This window comes from Fringilla coelebs (genome assembly GCF_963513975.1).
Source record: "Fringilla coelebs genome assembly, chromosome: 5".
Classification (NCBI taxonomy): domain Eukaryota; kingdom Metazoa; phylum Chordata; class Aves; order Passeriformes; family Fringillidae; genus Fringilla; species Fringilla coelebs.
In genome coordinates, this window is record NC_140033.1 from 43810484 (window position 1) to 43833741 (window position 23258).

The following is a 23258-nucleotide window of genomic DNA, read 5'->3' on the forward strand; positions in this document are numbered from 1 at the left end:
ATGTGCATAGCAATGTGGTAGACACAGGCCAGCTCTTACTTGAATAAACTGTTTTCATCTATTAAAGTTTCTTCATTTTTAAGTTGTTCAGATGAAAGTAATGAAGCCAAATGTGTACAGTATTCGATATAATACTCCTCTGTTTGACATAACGATGCCAGCACCACGATGAAGTTCAGCTTAGCGCATACTCACAAATAGGAACCAGTGTGCCTAGAGAGTAACGAGATCAGCTGTTCCTAATGTCATTAAAACTCCAATTTCGTAATTTCTAATTTAATTTTAGATACAACCCCTCCCCTCACTAAACACCCCCACCACCCTGACTCCTGAGAGCGCAGCAGGTCCTCCGAACTCCGGGAAAGGCGCCTCCTTGAAGGAGACACCTCCCGTCCCCGCCCCGGCTGCGGCACCGAGCGGCAGCAGCGGCGGCGGCGGCGAAGGCGGCGGCCCCGCCGGGCCCCTTGCCGGGCGGGCGGCGGCTGCTCCCGGCGCGGCCGCTCGGGCCCGCCTGCCCGCAGCTGACATGGCGGCGGCGGCCGCCCCTCCTCGGCCGGCCCGCAGCAGGGCGGCGGCGGCGGCGGCTTCCGGCCGAGCCCTTCTGCCTTCAACAAAGATGGTGCCCCCCGCGCAAGCTCCGCGGGTACCGGCGCGTCCTGGGTAGCTTCCCGCTTCCCTCGTGTAAGTACGGGGCGGGGGCAGCGGGCGCTGCCGACGGCTCCCCTCGGTTCGTCCCGTCCCGTCCCGTCCCGTCCCGTCCCACCCCACCCACCCCACCCAAAGCTCCGCCGAGGGGGAAGCGGGAGAACGGTCCCGCGGAGCCCTTCGGTGGCGCCCCCAGCGCGGCGGGGCCGGGACAGGGGCAGGGGCCGGGCTTCCGCGGGGAGGCCGGGCCGGGGCGACGGGGCCGCCTCCACTGTGGCGGCCCTGCCCGGCAGGAGGCCGGGGCGGGAGGAAGGCCGGGGGGCTCGAGCTGCCTGAGGGGGTCGGGCCGGCGTGAGGGCAGCTGGCCCTCGCTGTTACCGGAGCAGCAGCTGCCACACCTCGGCAGGGAAGACGTTAAAAGCAAAACTTCAAAACTTGCTGCTTCCTTTTTTTTTTTGCCTTTTTCTCTCTCTTTTTTTTTTTTTTTTTTTTTTTTCTGGCGGAGTGGGGGGATGTGTAAGACTTTTGACCCGTAGGGTTGCTGTGAGTAGCCAGAATAATTCATGGGTTAGGCAGGTGAGTGCAGTTGGTGTTCCGGAAAACGGTGAAATGTTTCTGGCAAGAACACTAAGTGAATGTGCCTTTTTAGTGTCAGAAGGGGTTCTTATCAAAAGTTTTGTCCCCATTCATGGGCAGTTACTCTGTCAGATCCAGAAAAATACAAACCTGCTTGTGTTGGTGTGATGATGAGCCAAGGACTGTGCTCATTCAGCAGGACATGGGCTATATTTCTTAAAATTTGGCTTTATAGTGGAAAAGGTTCATTTTCAGAAGTATCTGGGGAATGTCTGAGGAATCTTTTGGGTAAATGGACATCTCATATTTTTAATTTTCTGTGAAATTACTCGCCTAAATTTAATTCAGAGCTTACTTTGAATCCCAAGATACAGGCTGTGATTAAAATGAGTTTGTTAATTCTGTGTTGCACTAAAGCTGTTGCACTCTGTCCCAATACTGTTACATATCAAAATCCTGATAGATTTCCATATCTAGCTGCTTGGTTCCTAACTCAGACATTTGATTCTCACAGTAAACACGCACAAAGAAATACTTTATCTTTAAAAAGACCTTAGAAATTAGTATGCCCCTACCTGGAAGTTTACCAGGCCAGTGCCAGGACTTTAAACCCTCAGTTGTGCACACTCTGCAGTCAGCAAGGCAAAGGGCTTTTGCAGCAGAAATTCTCCCTTCAGATTGCTGGCTTGATAGGCATTTCTCAATGCCCAAAGGTGCAAACCTTTGGTTTGTAAGAGCTTTATTTTTGAAAAGTGTTGGCTGCTTTGGTCAAGAAGAAGATGAACTTGTCAAGTTCTCTACAGTCATCCAGCACAGGAGGAGGCTCCTGAACGGGAACTCTTGGGGGCCCATTCAGAATGCGAAACACAAAAATTCTGCAGTATCTGAAACAGTATTCTGCCTGGGTTGAGATGGCACCCTCAGAGGTGCTCCTAGATGCCTTTCTTGAACTCTGCAAGTGCTTCATGAGCTGAAGGGTGTTCTCCTAGAAGGAAGAAGTGGTAGGATTTACTGCCTGAATTTTGCTCTAGTCCAGAGATTGCTTTCTGTAGTGTAAATGTTCCATGTGTTGGAGACCAGAATCTTCAGCTTCCCCTGTCCAAAATTAGCATCCTAATATCAAGTGGGAAAATCCAGTTCTCTTTCCTGCCTGTTCTTTTTCCATCTCCTTGCTTGCACTGTCTCAGTCCGTGATGGAGTTTGATGTTTGAACTGTGCTTGGCAAACTAGCATTTCTTAGGGACATGGGCTGGCATAGCATATCCCTAGACATAAGGTAAGCACCTTGGAATTGACTTCAGTAGCTGAAGAATGCACTGGGTAGCCCAGGAAAGATAGAGTCCTCCAGGAAGATGCTTTCCAGCAGTGCTTTTGGCACTTGATGGAAGCATTTTTGGAAAGGGGCTTTGTCAGAGGATGTCACAGACAGGGTTTTCCAGTCTCTCTCTCAAGACACTGTGCTCTTGCATTCTGTCCAAGGTGCCATTTACATGCCAGTATGTTCTGTTGGTCACCCTCCTGGATTTTAACAACCAGGCCAACTACACAATCTTTGATGGGGCTCTGGGAGTCAGCAGGCACCTCTGATGGTAAAAAGACCTCATCAGGTTGCAAAAGCTTTGAAAATTCTGTCTCTCCTCGTATCCTCAAGCTGAATGGAGTAGAGTTTCTGCAGGGTCTAGCGGTTCAAACAGCAGTGTCTAGTTTAATAGTGAGAAAACCTCCTGGTAATCACACTCATCACTTGCTGCTATTTTTTGACTTTATTATTTAGTAATAAGAAGGTATTTAATTTAATTTAATAATCCTGTCATTTTCTTTTTCAAGTGCCATTAGTGGGTCCAGGGATGTGTTTGTCTTTAAGGACTAGAGTAGACACTTTGATTTGGTTCAAAAGTGTGGCATGGACTGCTGACTTGATCTTGGATGAGCTGCTTTGTCTCTCTGGACCCTGATTATTCTTTCGTAGAGTGGTTATAAAATGCATCTTTTTCAGCTTTTGTCTAGTCAGAGTGTTGGTCAAATGAAATGGGAGCTGGCAGAGGGCATCTGATCCCTTCCTGTGAACACATTAGAAGAGAGGGAGAAGAGCTATTTAAGCTAAGGAACAGTTTTGGCAGAAGAAATGCCTATAAATAGAAGGGGATAAATTTGAGGTGGAAGTTCAAAGAAAAATTCTTCTCATCAGAACAGTTGAGTTCCAGAGCAGTCTTCCAGGATGATTCAGTGGTGATAATGACCTGATACGTAAGGTATGTTTCTAGTCCTCTTAAACTTGAATTACATCTTGTAGGCCAAAGCTACCTGCTGATTCTGTCCCTGCTGCTGCTTCTGCCTGGCTGAGATGAATCTACCAGTTCTGCTGCTGCTCTTATAATTGTATCAGTGGTCAGGTGTGATATCTCATTAATTTTGGGGGGTTAGTGTCTCTTAAGGACTGGCAAGTGCTCTAGCTGCCCTTAGTATGGACCTAAACTAGCAGGATTATTTGGCATGGGTTTCACTTCAGCAAAGGACTGGTCTTTGCAATGCCATATGTTCTATTCCTGTCTAGTATTTCCCAGAAACTGGATCATTTTACCTTGTGAGACAGTGAAATCTGAGTGGAAAGAAGATGATGGAGAGCATTAGTAGTTTTGCCAGGTTGGTGATTCTGAGTTTGGAGTTTTCTCTGAAGGTTGACAGGTATCAGACGTGACTTTTTTATGTTCAGATGTCACTTCTGGATGTTAAAGGTTGAAGTATTTTAATCTTCACACATTTCATGACTCCTTTTTGCACACTCTAGGTTGCCAGATGGATGCCAGAGACAAGCAGCTTTTACGCTCCCTGCGCCTGGAGCTCTGCACAGAGGTGCTGGTGGATGGACTTGTTATTCAGTATCTCTACCAGGAAGGGATTCTCACAGACAGTCATGTTCAAGAAATAAAAGCCCAAACCACAAGTCAGAGGAAAACCATGATGCTCCTTGATATTCTCCCCACCAGAGGACCCAAAGCTTTTGATGTGTTCTTGGATTCCTTACAGGAGTTCCCATGGGTTAAGGACAAGCTGATGCGGAAGCGTAAGGAAATGACAATACAAGATCCTTCAGGTAAGGCCAGCGTTGCTGTTGCTGCCATTTTGAAGCTTGTTCTCAAGCCATAATTTCAAAAGTATTGACTACACCAGTAATTTTAAGTAAACTCATGATACCAAGAAGAGGGAACAGCCTTAATTTCCTGGAAGCTGCTCAAACACCAGGAAATATTGCAAAGTTTGAGACATGAGCAGGGCTGAGTTTCAGAAGAAAAGGAGACAGCAGGAAAGGCCTACCTTGGGAGAGGCTGGGATATAGGAGGACCCATAATCCATTGCCGCAAAGGGAATGGACTATAAGAAGTAATTTTGACTAGTTGCAGAACAGTGTCTTTGCTATCCCTGTCAAATATTGTTTAATTTATGTGTGTTTTACAGTGGTTTGTTCCCAAATAATTTATATTTAGAGTGTTTTTGTTTACTTTTATTATGATTTTAAGGTAATTTTTATTTAGTACTATATGGTAGTATAGATTTATTTAGTTCATTATATTTAGTGGAGTGCAAATATCATTACTTGCAAAATTATTAGCCATTGTTTATTTTTAAAACAAATTTAGGAGCTAACTCATTACTTAGTATAATCTCTGTCTTTTTGGCATTTAAATGTACTTCTAAAACTAGTTTTCTAGACTTGATGTTCAGATGTGATTTCTATACCAGTCTATGCATGCAATTGCCGAGCTGTTTTGAAGTCAAGACAACTGCTTTAAATGCACATTTCTTGTCCCAGATTCTGGCAGCATGCACTGGCTGCTAACGTCATGTTACCAGCAAGGTAGTGAAATAGTCCTCACTTGGGAACATTTTTTCCAAGCAGTCTGATTAATCTTTCTCCAAGCCCTTCCCTCCTGCTGTACCCCCATTTGAGTTTGGTCATACATATTTTGATGCACATGACATGTGATTTTTCCAGTGTCAGTGTGCTTTGCGTGAGACTGAAAGCCTGTGAAGAAGGGTGGCTAAGACCTGTTGACCATCATGTTCACCTACGTCTCAGTTAGCTGCATGTTCAAGAACATTTTGTCAAGATCTGCTGGACAAATCTGAGAGTATCTTACCTTAGAACATTTTAATGGAATATTCTGACAGCTGGTCTTCCTGTTGGTCTCTGTGTACATTGCTGTGTGCGTGCTTGGAAACGAGCAAATAATTTTCAAAATTTGGGAATAAATGTCCTATGCCGCCTACAAGTTCTCAGCATAATGCAAACTAGGGCATCGAGTGTGTTGGAAAAGGCCTTGTACTGTCATGCTAGTGCTCTTTATTTACCTTACAAATCAGCCTCTTTATTTGATAATTGCTGCTTAAGCTACTGAATAACCTTGTGTGTGTTCCAGACATACACAGCCATCAAATACAGTCGGGATCGTGTAGTTTGTTACTGAAAAAATTGTTACCAATTTTTGTGGATTGCTTGTTCCTGCTCTTGATCATTTGTGACTAGTGTGCTGGATTTCTTCATATCAGGTTCTCTGGTTTTGAGTGGGCTGACAGTACTTGATAGTCCTATTGCCAAATTTTGGGTGTTAATTAGAAAAGGCTTCCAGGTTAGATCAAAGGTTACTGGTATTTTTATGGTGGCAATACAGAGAGTAAGAGCAGGATAGGAGGCAGAAAGCCAAGTTTGTTTTAATATTTAGGCATGTTCTTTAGAAACCCAAGAAAAAGAGCACCATCTGTGCCCTCATAAATGCTGAGAGCCCCCTGGAATGAATTGGGAGCTATGGTGGCAGCATCAGGGCTGATTACATGCAAGAAAATGTGGTTTGGGATAAAAAGCTTCGCTTTGCATTCTAACAACAGACTTGGAAGCTTTTGTCTTGGCGGAGTGCATGAACATATGCTTAGCCTTAAGCATGGAAAAAGCCATTGGCTCTAATAAAACTATAAGCACATTTAAAATTGTGTTCTCTAGTGCCATGCTAGATAACTTAACCTCTGCCTTATTGGAAACTCTTCTTCTAACTGATTATTTGTCAATGGTAATTTGTTTTAAAGAAGCCATTTGTGGTGAAAAAAGCTTTCCACATATACACTATCCTTCTTTTAGACCCTAAAACTTTTAAAATGGAAGTTGGTTATAAGTCCCCAGATTTTTAATTTTTTTTTTCCCTTGGATCCTAAATACTATGGAAATGGAATGCTTTCTGTTCGCTTGCTTATGGTCAATTAAAATTCTGTTAAGGAAAATATCCCCTGTTTTTACAGACCCTTTTGCAAGACTAAGGAGTGGTAGTAAATTGATCCTTGATGGAAGGTTTTATTTTCATCTTTTGCTTCTTGGTGATTACATGTAGGATTTCTAAAGTCAGTAATTAAATAGACTATTAGATTATGTCTGTCCAAACCTGAAAACTGGGATGTACACAGTGATTTTTTTGTGTAGGCCTTTGAGTTACTTTGCATTTTATTCAAAGAGATCAGGCTTTCTGTCCTTCCTACAGCTGAGAAGTATAATTGGTTAAAGAAAATCACAACCATAATTATTTAGAAACTTTTAGTTTATTTTCTTTTCCTAGTAAAAAACAAGCCCATACCAACAAATCAAACAAACAGCAATTTCAGAAAGAAAAATATTTTTGTTGATATTGTATAAATATGATCTGGTGGACCAAGCAACTGCAAAATGGAAGCCAAAGTCTGAGATCTAGGCAAGATGCTGCCACTGACTCATTGTGAGTCTTTGAGCAAATTCTTTCAAGGTAATGGATTTATTGATTCCCAAGTTGTGTAACTCAGTGTAATGTTCATGGAACAGCATAGAGTGGAACTGTAAATTGGCCCAGGATTCAACCCAAACTATGCTGTTTGGCCGCTTGCAAATAAATGAACTTTAAAACTTCTGATATGCTGAGTTTTATTGCTGAATGTCAGTTGACCTAAAAATAATAGTTCTGTATACTATTATCTGATGTAGTTCCATTGAGCACAGAAGACCTTAATCCTGTAAAGCACGAGGAATAGTTTTTCCGTGAGAATCAGGAGGGTGATGTGCAGGCAGGTAGGGCCACTTGCATCTGTGTAACTGAAGCAAAGAGACCCAAGATTTCTTGTTTACTTCATGCAAAGATAGTCTTTTGCCTAGGGTCCCCTTTCTCATAAGCGACCCTCATTCTTTTTTCATAAGCTTTTTTCAAAATCTTAAGAAGGAAATTTCAAGTCATGTGCTTTTGGAGGTAAGTATTTATGACTTGAATTGATTTAAAGGTAATAGGCTATCTTTCTGGCTTGTATAACAACCTGTGATAAGCCAGTTCACCCTGTGCAGAGTGGCACTGCAAGACTTAATCATTATCAACATCAACCACAGCACGAGTTTCTGGTTTTGAAGATCAAAACTTCTGCCATAGTAAGAGTTAACAAAAGTAATGTGTGTCTGTTTCATTGGGAAATGACTGTTCTGGTTTTTCTGCCCTAGTTTGGATAGCTTTATGCCTTTGTCAGGAGTATAAATCTTCAATATAGTCTTATAATTCCTATGAAAAACTACAGCTGTTGGCAAGAGAGTTCCCTTCTTTCTAGGAACAGCAAACAGCGACAATTGCCCAATATATTCTGCACTGAATAAAAAAAAATACAAGTTTTGATGGTGTTTGTTTATCGGATTGTTTTTCTAATCTCTCTCTGCTTGGGAATTTCTCAGCCCAGGTATTATATTTCTCTCCATAATACATGTGCTATGAAATAATTTGCTTGTAAAAGTGTTAGTACTGCACCTCTTTGTAGTATAGATGACTTCTTCATTCCACAGGAAATTGCAGCATACTGAGAACAAAAAAGCGAGATATGGTGTTTGCCAAAGGAATCCTGGAGCAGCTGCTTCTATCTGGCAAATGTTAGTGAATTTAGGGCATCAGAATTGCCATGGGAAAGCTGTACTCTCACAACTAGGCAGGGAATATTTTCTAATGCATAATTTTGTTGTGGTACCTACTAAACATTAGTGTTCTGCTAGACTTGGGTATTCATTTGAACAAATTTTAGTCTGGTTGAGGTTTTTCCCTGGGTGTGTGGGGAGTGTGTGTTGTCGTATAGCTATAGAAAGCTTCATCTTGCGTAACCCTTTGGATGAAGCACGCAGATACAAAGCAAAGCAAAACATGTACTTATCCCGAGAAAGCCAGACGTCCCTCCATCCCCTCCCAACTTTCCCAAAGTCCTTTTTCCACAGCTGGGTTGTGGATTTCTAAGAATTTGGATTCAAATGCAAAAGCATTAGTACATAATTTTAGTATCTCTTCTTACCTTTTGTTGGCTGCTTCCTGCCTTCTTCCTATCCTGCTTCCTCTCTCATCTAATGCTGTAAGGAAACAGCCTGATCTTTTGCCTTTTCCATTTAGATGTCAGATTGGAAAAGCAGCTGAGGAACCCCTTTTCTCTCTCTAAAATGGTGGACAGAAGACTGTAGTTTTTTTCCTTTCTTCTCTTTCCCTCCCCTCTCTTGTACAGTCCAGTGGCAGAAGGGGGAGTTTCCTCCCATGTATGCCTGAAGGAGAGGGATGGGCTTAGCAGCCTTGGCCTCACTTGGTTGACCTGGAGATGAAGGAATGCCCTTGTGCCACATCCTAATGCCTGGAGGCTACGGGAAATGTTCTCTGCTTATCTGGAGCAGTTCAAAGGCATCCTCATAAGAGAATTTCCCAAACTGTTTTCCACATTCCCATCTTCCCTGAAAATCGGGTGTTACATTTATGGCTTTGGCTGTGTTCCTGACCGCAGCGAGATCTGTGAAGTCTGGCAGTAAAGGTTTGTGCACACACTCAATATGAACCGTATGCATCGTGACACGGACAAGTAATTGACATCTCTGGTACTATGGAGCATTCCCCGTATGTACTTTTAGTTTAATGTGTGTATAGATTTTTTTCCTTCTTTTTCTTTCAATTTAAGTAGTATCTGCTTGCTTTCTTTTTTTGCCATGTTCATAAGTAGCTGGCTTTATGCTTTATATCTTACTTTTTTATTTTGAGAAGCCTGAATCTTAAGCATCAGTGCTAGGAAGTTGTGTTTCCAACCTCACACAGTTTCTTTCAGGTAAGTTAATGGAAAGATATACACATACTTGGTGTTGTACTCAGTAACACAAATATGTGAGGCTAATAATAATAATATAGATTTAATAAAACATATAGACCTGGAAATAAGAAATGAGGGGAGTGAGTTCTGGCAAGAGAGGTGTTTAGACCAGCTGTGCTCTATCAACTACTCTTAACCAGTGCCACTAAGAGGAAGCAATGGGTAACTGGTATTGAAGACTACCTGGTGTAGGAAGTGGAGACATCCATGTGCTGACCAGACTTGATGCCTTCCAAAGTTTGCTGCTTCCTTAAGGACTGGATCACAACGGTGGCCAAGACCTGGCCAATCACCAGACTTTGCTATTCTCTCATATTGTTATAATACTTCAGCAGATTAAAGATGACTGTAGGGCCTGGTGATCTCATATGAGGGGATTGATTCCAAGCAGTGTTCTCCACAAATCCGTGGAGCTGGATTGGATATATCTGAGAGATCTGAGGGAGCCTGACTGTGTCTTTGAGGGGCTGTTTTCTGTCATGTTTGGTAGGCTTTGGTAAGCCAAATGCACAAAATGCATTGTAACAGTAATGTAACAGGGAACAGACGCCTTGGGTATACCACAGATAAACCGAGCTTAACACCTTGATTCTTGCCTTCTATAATAAAACAACTGCCTCTCTGAATAACGACAGCAGATTTCAATTAAATGACTTCAGCAAGGCTTTCAGCACAGTCTCTTACCATTCTTGTGGCTAGCTGGGAGGTATGGACTGAATGGGTGACCTGCAGAGTGGTTGAAAGGTTGGACCACCAGTCAAAGAGGATTGTGGTTGCAGCTTCGATATCCATCTAACTGGTGGCTAATCAGGAATTACGTTTCTCAGGATTGACAGTGGGGCCAGTCTTTGTCAGAGATCTGGGTGATGGGAGTGACTTAAGGATGTTTGCAGGTGAATTAGCTTTGTCTGCTCACTTGTCATTTGGCATTTCATGACCTTCTGAATGGTGCCTGAAGCTGGAAAACAGGATGACTCCATACCTTGGGGATAATTTGACACAGGAGAGTGGGACTGCCTCTCAGAGGGACCCCAGCAAGTTGGATGAATGGGCCAGCAAGAGCCTCATGATGTTAAGGAGAAGGAAGTGTGAAGTCCTGCACCTGGGATACAAAATTCCCACAAAATAACACAAGATGAGCACTGACTGGCCAGTTGCAAATGTAGATAAAAAACGGTGGTTGTCTTGATAGACAACAAGTATGATGATGAAGACTAACCACACAAGAGCAAAGCCAGCAAGCAGGCTGAGGGAAGTGATTATTCCCCTATACTTGGTATGAGAAGGTTGTATTTAAAATACTCTGCCTAGCTTCATGTCACCAGTACAAGGGAAAGATTGATAAACTGGAGTCCTGTGAAGCACTACTGAAGTGGTTAGTTCAATGTAAGCTACAGGGAAAGGCTGAAACAACTGAGTTTGTTCTTTGGAGGATAGAAGGCCAAGTTGATTCAGGAAACACAGAGTCAGACACTTCCTGTGGTTGTGTTGCAAAAGGAAAAGAAGTGGCACAAGTTGTAGTGAGGGAAAGTGTGATTGAATAAAATTTTAAGAATTCACATGACAGTTAAGCATTGGCCACAAGAGTTTGCAGACCAAGTAGGATTGCCCAAAGAGGATTTGGAATCTCCATCCTCAGAGACATCTAACACTCAGTGGTACAAGACCTGGAGCAACCTGATCAGACTTTGAAACTGGCCTTATTCTGAGGTTGGACTAGATGGCCTCCAAAAGTCCCTCCCAACCTAACTTTTTCTGTGATTTGTAACTTTGTTTTCAAACTCTCTGAGTGTAGTATATGGGATCTTATTCCAAATACAGCAGCTGCTGTCACAGGGTACTCTGTATGTGTATGTGTGACTTCAAGATTAGGAATGTGTTTTTTAAGTGAATGGGAGTGTTTGAATTAGGTTTCTTTAAGGTGAATCTAAACTGGAAGATGGTCTCTGGGTCCATAGGACCAGACTAGAACCAGTTAGAGGTGAAACATTCCAGCTTTGTATAGTCTGAACACCAGATCCTCAGCATAATCTGTATCAGTGTATAACTATTCTCCTATTGCTCTGTACCGCTTGCTGATACAGATGTAGCCTTCTCTGGCCAGGGAATGGGGTGTTTTTGTCCATTAATGGAACCTGCCATCTTGAAATCCTTTCTTCCCAGAATTCTGTATTCATACATCCAAATAGATGTAGAGGAGCATCATATCAGGGATGCAGCAGCATACAAATAAGTGGGGTTTTTTTTCCCTCTCTGATTATTTATTCCCAGGGTTTATAGTACTGTTTCTCATCTTGGAGTATATCCATTCCAAATGGCTTACAGAGGTCACTACCTGTAGTTTTCCATTAGACAAAATGCCTTAATTCTCAGTCAATATGTCTCCTCAACTTGCATCACAATATGCTGAAATTGTGCCCATGTTTTATATTTCCAAAAACATGCAGAGGTGCAATCCTCTATGATCCTTGAGATCTTTTAATAGTTGTTGCCAACTTCCTGCAGTTGGCCTTGTTTGCAGCCATTAAAGAAGCTTTGTACAGAAAGTGATCATTGTTTCCTGGAGTAGACTGGAAACTTTCTTGTAAGGACTTAATCCTGCAGCTTGATAAAGCCACTTGTAAGCATAAAAAAAAGAAGATGCAATTATTATTTTTGCATTATGTCATCAATATAGGCATCCTGTCGATACTAATTAATAGCTCTTGTGGCCCATAGATACATGTTAATGTGTGTTCCAGTGTGTAAGACTTTCTAGTTAAGATTGTCTTATAGGCTTATTTTTATGATTTTTTTTCTTCATTAATATTCTCCTTCAGAGCTGACCAGCTCCTCTTTTAGCACCTTCACAGTTGCCTTGTAGCATCATCTAAAAATGTTTAATTTTTGTATTTTTATTGCCTAGGAAAATCTATTGCCTTTCAGAAATTGAATCTGTGCATGCTATTTAAAAACCAACCAAGCAGACAACATATTCACCTTAACTTATCTGGGTTGTAGAGGCTGAGTAACTTCCCAAAGTCAGTAAAAATGCTAAGTAGCATATCTCAGTAAAAGTCTTGACTCCAGTGAAGTCAGCAGCCAGACTCCTGTTGACCAGAGCAGGACAAAGGCCTTGCCACTGATGACTAAAATGTTCTCTTGGATGAAAGAATGAGTGATATGCTGTCTTCCTTATACTCACATGGCAGCATGATTTGACCTTCAAAGAAAAATAACTTCCACATCTGGAAAGGTATTACTAGTTGAGACTCCACGCTCTTTTTGTCTGTCAGCTGAGACTATCGGCAGCAGTGTAACTTAATTCTCACCAGGAAATGTCACTTGTATGGCAAAGGTCAGGATGTTCCTCTAGGACACAGTTAATTACACATGGTTAGTGCATCTTGAAGCCCTTCCTGCACTGCCATATGCAACTAAGTTTTTATTCCATATCTGTTTACAGTCATATATTTGTTTATCTGAAGGAGAACTAGAGCACCCAAGTATAATTTGTTACCTCTAAGTGATACTGTTGATCTTGTCAGGAGATTTCTTGTTTTGTATACAAGACTTTTAAAGCCAATTTTTATCTGCTTGCAATTGTGTAAATGGAAAACCAATCTTGTTGCTTCTTTTTCCCATTAGGCCATTGTTTCAGTATGATGTCAGAGTTTCTTTTTTTCTTCCTGTTCTTGCTTTTTCTGTGAATAAATTTGTTGATGCTAATTAATGTCCCTTGTGTCCCTCAGATACACACTAACACATGCTCCAGAGTACCTGAGAAAACTTGTAACTGAGTAATTCATTCTTGCAAATGAGAAAACCTCATATATCGATGTACTGGTGAGGAGTTGTGCATGTGTTTTGATCTCTGCTACTGCAAACTGAAGTGAAGCTTCGGTGTTCCTTCCAATTTACATTTAGCGAAGGAGCCAATTTGATTTATGCTATAAGGTTTGTATGTGCAGGAAATAAGCATTAATGCACTGGGTCGAGGTAAATAAATCCATATTAGTGCACCACTTCTTCTGTCAGCCTTCTTAATCTTACTGTTTCATCACTTTGCCTGAGATTTTCAAAAGTACTCATCGTTAACCCAAGCTCACTCAACCCTTCTCCTGTCAAGGTCAAGGGTAAGCTCCCCTTGGCTTTAAAGAAGGCAATTTTAGTCCTGTGCATATGCTTTGAAAAGTCTTAGCTTTCATTTGTAGTTAATGATATGTTGAGTTTTTTAACAAACAGCCTATTTCAGTTTTTGATTTTTTCTAATAAAATATGTGCTAGGAATAAGTAAAAGGACTTCAACAGGTGAGGGCTTGAGTAAGCCCCTTGCCAGCCCCAGGGATCTCTGGCTGGCTCTGGTGGCAGGTAGCCTCCCTCCATGGGCAGGATGTGCTGCCTTTAAGCAGGGACATAGGAGTCCTTGGCAAAGTAACCACTGAGAGAGAAAAGCTAGAATGAAAAGGAAAGCTGACACTTTTTAGTATCTCTGTGCAAAGAATATATTTATTTAACTATGATTTTATTCACTGTAGGCAATGGCTTTGTTTGCTCAGCTTTTGAAAGTGGCATGTCCTTTATTCATACTCCTCTTCCACTTAATTAAAAAGTCATTTATTTCCCTATGACCCAGTTCTGCGAAATCCCACATAAGATTAGTTTAATAACCATATTCTTGACCAGCAATTGCTGCAGTTAGGGTGGCAGAACACTCTTACATCATCCCTTTGGTTAATGTACTCATGGTGGGTCTGGTGGGTACATCTGCAAAGTGCTTGTTTTAAAAGCAACTTCAGGTTATAGCTAGAAACACTCTCCAGCTGTTTGCAGTAGAACTCAGGATTCTCAGGGCATTCCTCATGCAGGCACACCTGGATTCTAAGTGGGGAGCCTTAATATTGTTCCCTGGCAAGCTGCTGGTTGTGCTTACAGCCAGGTGCCCAGGCACTGCAGCTCTTGCTGTCAGAGCACCCCAGACACTGCAGAGGCTGCTCTGGGCAGGTCCCAGGCTGCCTGGCAGCCGTGCCAAGCAGTGCAGTCCCTCTCTCATGGCTGCTGGTGGGTGCAGGGCCAGGCCTTTCTCTGGCCATTTCACCCATGGTGCTGAACCCTGTGGGTGTTTGCACTCCTGGCAGACAGGGCTGTGCCCCGCCAGCTGCTGGCAGCGAGGTACAGCTCTTCACATGGAATAGTGTCATGTTGATATCACCCCACAGTGTAACAGGTAGGATACCTCCTTGTGACTTAATGTCTTAGACACTTCCCTGATAAGCTCATCTATGGTTTATATTAGCAGTGCTCCCTCAGCTGTGTTTGTAAATATTTTATGGAGGCATAGCTCCAAGAGAGAGCTCATATATTGAAGTTTGAGTAGAATAAAGTCTTTTCCAGTAGTTGAAAGAACTTTTTTTAAGTCCTAGAAAGAGATAGGGCTTGGGTTCCTCTCCTTTTTTCACCTGGGCTAATTGAGGCAGCTTCTGAGTTGGTGTGCTGGCCTTTGTGAATCCCCTCCTTAATGCCCCTAAGTTTCCTCAGAAATTGTGCATGGATTTCAGCAAAATAATTCAGACCTGTTCTGGGGTTAGGGGATTGAAGATAAACCTATGTCTCTGCCTTGCACCTGAATGGAGTAGAATTGATCCTGTAACTAAGAGTCTTGCTGGCATTTATCATTGTTTATGTTTCATTCATCCTAGTTCTCATACATAGTAATGTTAAAAGTTGTTTAGCTGAGTGCAACACTCCTTTTCCTGTGGAGAGGGTAGACACACACACACTTCACTTGTCTCTTTAAAGTTGTTACTTATGTTAGAGATTGTGCAGCTTCCAGTATGACAAAGGGGTCAAATATAGAAGAAGAAAAATTGAGTAATGCCTGTTTAGCACCAGTGTCTATTGTTTATTAAAAGGCTGTTACCATGCTTCTGTTGAGATAAGATAAAGTTGTCCGGCGCCTGGCATGGCACTACATTGATCTTATTCCTTGCACAAGACAAAGTCCTGAAAGGAGCACCTCAGTCTCCAGCAGGCAATAGTCATCTTGCATGCTGTCCATATTCTAATTAGTGGAAGCATGTGCCCTGCTAAAATTTAATTGGAATAGCTAATTTTAGAAATCTGAGTTAATAGATTTGTATTGTCAGACTCAACCTGCAAACATTTGTTCATGTGACTGTATGCTTGTTAGCATGCTCATTGGCCTCAGTGGGATTACTTGCTCCAAGTTTACTTTAATTATCCACAGGATTGGGCTATAATATGTAAATAAACAGAGTCTGTAGGAGTGAAACCAACTGTGCTTCCACTGAAGGAAGCGCAGGGAGTCCAGAGGAATATTACAGGGTTGTATGTGTCTTGTTTGGATTCTGTTAGCATTTTTCTTTTGTTTTGCAATTTTCCATTTACAGTAAAGAATAAATATCAAGTCATTTAGAGAAAAAGTGTGGTGCCTTTCTATTCAGACTAGTATCATGAAGGATTGGAATGTAAACTGTGCTGTTCACTTGAGTGTCGTATTCTAGCCTGCTGCATGACAAGGTGTTTTCCTGGCTAATGCTGATCAGAGACATTCCTAGTGTGATTAAATAGTGTGATTAAATGTCCACTCTAGTGTTCATTTTGCCATTGGTATGTGCACCCTTTTACAAAATTCTTGGCATACCAGGCTCTGGTTTAGAGAATTTCTCTCTGGTTTTTTTTTTTTTTTTTTTTTTTTTTTTTTTTTTTTTTTTTGTGTTTTTTTTTTTTTTTCCTTTTTGTTTTTGTTGGGGTTTTTTTCTCCCATGAAGCCAGATATGAAGGGAGCTGTGATTTACTGCCTTGAACTTATGATTTAACTGCTTTTGCTTTCACTGCTCAGTAGCTCATACACTTGGTAAGATTCCTCTTGTATCAGAGTATTTTGTCTGATTAAAAGGGCATTGTTCTGGGGTTTCCTTCTCTTCTTCTGTATGCACAAATATATTGTTTCTTCCAATTTGAAAGTTCTTTGACAAGTGCTGAAATTACTTAGGGATTTGCAGAAAAATAATCTTGATAACTATAGCAACAGTAATCCCATTACTTTCTCTGTAAGTCTTCTGTGTTTAAATTACCTGTAAGTGTTAGGAAAGGCAGAACTAGCTTTTTGCTTTTGTGTATAAGCCTTTTACATAGGTCTTCGATTGTGTGTATTTGTTAGTGTCTAGCTCTCATAATAGTGCCCCTCAAGACAAAGTACTAACTACATCTTGGTTTTTCAACTTCAGCATGCTTTTGTTAAATATGATCAGATATTGGGTAACTTTTGTCTGTAAATCTTCAGAGCTCTAAATTGAAGAAATATATAGAATGTCTATGCCTTGATACTGTTTTCATGCCAACTGATTCCTCCTGGTAGGGTTATGAATTATTTGTGCAATCATCATTCCTAGTACTTCTTGTACTAAATAGTATGCTGCCTACTTAGAATTGCAAACTGTCCCATTTATGTACATACAAACAAACACTTTTTAATGTGTTGTTTTTAACTTGTCGGCTCATTCTGGGACTGTTGTCATGTCAGCAACATCATCTGGGATACACATATCCAGACAAGCCTAGAGCTCTTCAGACTTCATCACTGTCTTGCCTGTGGGTTAATTATGAACTACTTCCACACATGGCTGGAAAATACCAGAAATCCTGGAATTTGGGATCTAAAAGTTTAATTAATTAGTTAATTAATCCTGGAGCATCAAAGTGGGCACAGAGTCCAAAAGCATGCCTGTTCTTGGTGGGAAGAGGGAGGTAGATTCTGTACTTCCAGGCATTAATTACACTTCTGATTTGGCACCAGCTAACATTTGTACACCTCTCAGATACGTACCAATGAACAAAATCCTTTTCTCCTGTGCTGTAAGTGTAGCTTTTTGCTTTTATTATTGCTCAGTTCCTGTTGACTCTACAAGCTGTTGCCACAACCCTTTTTCTTCCCATAGAGCTATCACTATTTAGTTACTCAAACTCCTAATTTAATCTTGTGCATCAATAAAAGCATTTATATCATCATGTTAAAAATGAAGAGCTACTCTCTGAATCAGTTAGGTCCTGTGCTTTTTTGCGTAAACTAATATGGGAGCAGGATATAAAATCCTATACCCCTTACATGCATGTCCCCTTACATGAATTCTTAAGCGATTCCTTTCTCCTCACCTGATTCCAGTCTAAGTTGTACCTATGCCACAACTTTTGAACCTTTTCCCCATTCTAGATAGATTTTTCATTCTCAGTTTGCTCCTTTCCTGTTCATAACCATTTTATATATCAGTCAACATTTTAACATATAGTTGATTTAATTCTGGCATGCAAAGCCCATTGGTCATACATACCAGAGAAAAGCTTAATGTAATTTCTGTGAGTAGAATGAATGTCGTTGTATTGCATCTTCAACGACCTAAAAGTGAAGTTCTTAATTGGATCTTTCTCTAGGATTGCATGTTCTGCCTTCATAAGGATGTTTGAGTGAGTACATTATTACTTCACATGCTTTCTTGCCACATTCTGAGTCCAGTGGTATCACAAGGTTATAAAAAAGTCACTTGCACATAGAATATATAAAGTATGGAGGGCTGTCTGCTTTGCATAACCATGGGGTACTGCTGGGAGTTATTTACATGGTTATTAGGAAATGACATTGAAATGAGATACTGTGTTTAAGTTTTTAGATATTATTTCTTCCTTGTGGAAAAAATTGTCAATACCAAAATGACCCTGAAGTAACCTTCTACAAAAGTGTTCATCTCTCTTTTGCAGAGGTGACATTCAAGCTTGCTGAGATGATCTTTTATCTCTTCCAGGATGTTATATGTGAGATGCAAAATCTAATGTACTCTTACAGTTACTGCTTTTTCCTTACATCATTGCAGCTGTGTAGCAATACCCACTGATTCTTGACCACAGCTGATGGCCTTACTCCTCATACTATGCTTTACATATATACTCATCTTGGTTTTAAAGAAAGGGCTTTCTCAAGAAGGAATCCTTATCCTATCCTATCCTATCCTATCCTATCCTATCCTATCCTATCCTATCCTATCCTATCCTATCCTATCCTATCCTATCCTATCCTATCCTATCCTATCCTATCCTTGTATAAACAGCATTGCAAACTTACCAGTGTTTTTTGTCTTGCCTGGAGTTGTAGGGATGCATAAAGCTTTGATGATTGTTTCCCACCTGTAGGATCTATTATGTTATTTGTAATATTCCTTCCCTCTGTATAGCGGACTTGCAGTTGCTCAAAAAACTTTCTTAACCCATCAGATCTTAGCTGTAAAAACAGCATTTCTGTGGTATAACCACTGGGATGAGAGACAATGAAAGGACAGCCATGCTGGGTCTGTTTTGCTTAATGCACCTGTGGTGTCAAGGAACCTGTTGTTAACCTTTGCCAGGCTCTGTGAAGCTGAATATGCGCAATGCCATGAGAGAGAAGCTTGACTGGGGGAATCCTAACAGTGTGATAGGATCTCTTTCTACTCCATTTTACTGTCCTCTCTCCAGACAGAGAAAAATGGCATCAGAGATGCCTTGTTTGAAACTCCCCTTTGGCTGTCGGCTCTTATATTTTTCGAACACCTTGACCCTCAAGCCTCTTTTTTACCTTGATAGTCATATGCAGTAATTTTCTTAGTTTCTCCATATCTAGCCCTCTGGTGCCTGTCCCAGGTAGGAAATCCAGTCAGGACAGTGGTCTAGGAAAGGATAAGTGAAAACTGAGCATTTAATCCCAGTGTTTTCAGTCACTGCCTTTTTAGGCATAGGTTTTATTACTCAGTTTGATTTTTTCATTTGACTGGACATAGCTAATAAAAATTCTGTCTTTTAACATCATAGTCATAACTATTTGATACAAAGTGATAATACAATGTGTATGTGAACAAAATGCATATGCCACATCTGGAACACCAAAATTAATTACCTCAGATGTGGAGGCAGAGGACAATCACTCAAAACAACGTATGATTTAGGATTAAGATATGGGAAATGTGTTATTACAAAGTTTTCCTCAACAATTTCAGATTTTTAAAATAAATATTGGCATCTGCAGACAAATGCCAGAGAGCCTGTAGCAATTTGACAGAACTGCAACCAATTCTACACTTGCTTTTTTCTACAAGTTATGAGAAAATGATGAAAAGTGTTCTCAGCTTTGAGTGGGTTACTTGGTAGCTTGAATTCAGAATGTACATACATACCTAAGTAGTTTCTTTCCTATGGAAAAGCAACATATTTTAGTAACTGAAATTAGGCTGTTCGAGAGAATTGATGCTTCTGGCAGACCATGATCCTCTTACCTTGCAGTGTACTAAGGCTGGCTGGTGAACCTTTGATTGTGGCAAGAAAAAGAGCTGAATCTGGTGCTATTCCTGGTGTTTTCTAATGGGGAAATCTGCATTAAGTGAATGATATTCAGTACTGAAGAAAGGTAAATGGCTTGTCTTTAGAATTGTTTTACATCACTTAGTTTTTTCCCTCTGTACAAGTTGGGCGTTTTCCTTTAGACAACACCCTGGTGAGCATAGTCTTGCACTTGAACAAGCAGTACATAGCAGCTGGAGCTTTTTCCTGCTACAGAAAGTGTGTGTCTGTTACATTTATACTGTAGAATGCACCAGAAATTAATTTCAGAGTAGTTTTCTTCATGCCTAAATCCAGAGGAAAAGCTGAAGTTTGCCTGTTGTCTGCAGCTGTTTTGTACAGTTTCAATTAATCTTCAAAGCTCAATAATTGGTGTAGTTTCATTACAAAGTCTTGGAATGGAACTTTAAAAGATCTTTCTTGTTTGAAGATAAAGCCAGTCATAACTCTTCTGCAAGGTGAAGATTTAAGTTTTGGGTTGTTTTTATTGCTGGGTTTTTTTTTTCTGAGCACAAATGAACCATTTCAAAGGAAGATTAAGGAAAAGGTGCTCTTGATATACAAAGTTCTTATTTTCTTTTGTACAATAAGAAACATGAACCACAGGTAGAAAATACCTGTTTATCAAAGATTTTTGGTATATAAACACAGTCCTATGAATTAGGCAAGGCTGTCTTTTTGTTGCCCCTTTGTTTTTCCACAATATATTTTTCTGCTTTTGTTCTTACTGTGGTGGAAAAGGTAAATCGTAATCTGTAAAGGAAAATAGTGAAGGACCTTTGGATGATGACATGCAAAATCTTTTAATTTGCTAATAATTTATTTAAATGGTTGTAAAGAATCTTGCCTAGTGAATAGAAGTCACTACAGCACCTGCTGGCTTTTATTACATATATCTTAAAAATGAAGGTGCTAGTTTTCAGGACTACTCTGTGGCCTGGCATAAGGAACATATAGGGGAAATCTGAACTTTAGACCAGTTAGTGTTAGGTAACATCTCAGAGTAGAAATATCTCACATTCCCATCAAGCACTGGGACTAGAGAAGGGGAGCTCTTTTTAAAAGAACGTAGTGTCAGCTGTTGAAAGAATGTCAGCTGTCATTGCTAGCTTAAAGGCTAGCAATGTATTTTTTTGTCAGGTACATAAATATAAACCTTGAAAGCTTTGATCTTGAGTAAGCTCTTTACCCTTAGGCTTTGAAGCTTTTACAGTAGTTTGTGTTTAAAACTCAGAAATGAAAATACAGCTGACTGCTATAATGCTGAAGATCCTTAGGACCCAGGGACCCTGAAGCATGATGTTTCAGAGAATGTGCTTTCCAAAGATTTGAGTTTTTCTTGCAAAGCACCTCTTGCTGCTGGAGAGGAGTTTTAACACCAGGGAGAACCCAGGTATTCATAACTTACCACAGAATATTTGTTAACTGTAGCACAGGTTTTTAAAGCTTTCAGAAGATTGTGATTGACACCTTGTATTGCATTTGGAAAAGAGGAAACTAGTGTGACATACACATTGTCATTCAGCTGTGCTCATGGTTTCAGTAGCTGCTTAAACCTCCACTTTCTTTACTCAAGCTGTTTTGATTTGTCTGTATGATATTGCACATTATCTGAAGTTTTTGTCTTTCCCCCTTCCTCTGGGACTGAGATAAGATTTGCAGCTGGTAACGTCTGGTTGTCATGTTCTGTCTTGAACTGGCTACTAAAACTGACAGTGCGTAATTGACTTTTCAGTAATAGTTGCTCTTTTAAAGGGTTTCAGTTTGCTCTGTCAACAAGCATCATAGCTGCTTTTTGCTATTTTTTAGCATTTCTGATCCAACTGATTTATGACAGTTGAATTTTCCAAACTAATCTGTAGTTTGTGTGGTTCTTAATCTTTGTCCAGGACACAATGACTATCCATAAAAATTGTTTGAAAAAGAATTTCCACTTTAAAGTCAACAGCAAAAAAAAAGATGTAAAAAAGTTCATTGTTTGCTCTGTTCCCACGGGTGGGTGAGATGGGTTGCAGTCACACATGCCATCTTATTGTTCTCCTCCTAAAAATATTACCAAAGAAAATGGGGTTTAAATGATTGTTCATATGACAGTTGTGCCTGCAGAAGAGAGATTTAAATGAGAAACTCTGGTCTTGATCTGGACCATGACTAAATTTTGTCTGGGTGCCAAACCAGGATCCCAAAAATCTGCTCTCTACTGAGGTTGTGTATAAGACCAGTTGCCTTTCTGTCTGGCATGTCCTAGAGGGGTATTTGGGTTATGCTGCAAGCATGGCACAATGCTGGGTTTTAGTTTCTAACTCTCGAGGGTTAACATTTTCAAGTTTCCTCTGCCTTTCCTCTTTGTGGAGGACGTTGGGCTTTTTCTTCATGAAAACCAGGGGCAGCGTGTTTGGCAAAATGATGCCAGGAGCTGGGCATTTAGGCAGAGCAGCCAAAAGCGTTTTTCCTGTGGAGAAAGAGCTGCTGGTACTGAGTTAGTAGCAAAGGTGAGGGTGGGATGTGGACAACACTTTCTGGAGCCTGTTAGCTCCCTCTTCAGACTGCAGTCTTGCTGCCCAAATTCATTCATCCCTTCCTTGACATGCAGATCTCCATTTGCTTGTGGTAAATGAGCAGGATTTGTGTTCTTTAAAGGATCTGATAGCTCTCTGCATTGCTACTTTTTGGCTCTCTCACCCAGGCTTAACTGTGCTTTTTACATCCTGTCTTGCAGGTCACAAGCCATCTCCTGACCTGCTGTTGTTGTCTCTGAACCACCCCCCACCCCCCCCCCCCCCCCCGCCCCGTGTGGTCTCATCTAGATTTTGGGTTATGTTTTGGCTCAGTCCGATCCAGTGCATTTACCCAAATGCCATACATCTCACACTTGTAAAGACTGATTCTGTCACAGTCTGAGGACACTACACTCCCTTCTTCTTCAAGACTGATGAATTTAGTCCCTGCCCTTATATCACTGTATATGGTCTCTCCAAAGACTTCCTCCTCAAGCATCAAAAAACTACCTTAAGAGCCTTTTGCTTGCACTTTCAGTAAATGACATTTTCAAACCACTCCCAGATGTGCCATCCATGCAAATATCAAGCTGGTTAGTTTAAAGCTTCTTGAGAAACATGAAAGAATCTCTGGATTACTGAGTTATGAATAAAACTTCACTCATGAAAAATTCCTTCCCTGCCTTCTTAGGGTTAACAGTTGCATTTTAAGAAACCTTGTTTTAGGATTTAAAACAAAAAAGAAAAGAGGAAAAAGAGGAAGAAAAATCACTTTGTGTGTTGGTGCCCCCTTGGTATCAGTTTGAAGCTGTGTTGGTGCAGGACATAACCCAGCAGAGCATTAACTGGGTGGGAGGTTGTTTCCTTTAATCATTTACATTTGCTGCCTTTTCACTCTCACTATATATTCCCTTTGTAATGGATTTTAAAGATCACTCTGCATAGCATGCCAAGGTGTTGAAACAACTCCCTCAGCCTATTGCACCAGTGAGTCGTGTATATTTCTAACCTATATTTATA

General features: G+C 40.9%; 1 protein-coding gene across 2 annotated transcripts in view; it reads left to right on the forward strand.

The window, feature by feature from the left end:
• Positions 1 to 554: 554 nt before the first annotated feature.
• CRADD (CARD and death domain containing adaptor protein) overlaps positions 555 to 23258 on the forward strand; it is a 105746-nt gene continuing 83042 nt past the window's right edge. For both annotated transcript variants that reach the window (XR_014616147.1, XM_084205351.1), the window contains exons 1-2: positions 555 to 681; positions 4010 to 4315. Coding sequence is in view for 1 of the 2 variants with exons in the window: in XM_084205351.1 (XP_084061477.1) it covers positions 4018 to 4315 (298 nt within the window). In the remaining variant the exon portion in view is untranslated. The remainder of the gene's footprint in view (positions 682 to 4009; positions 4316 to 23258) is intronic.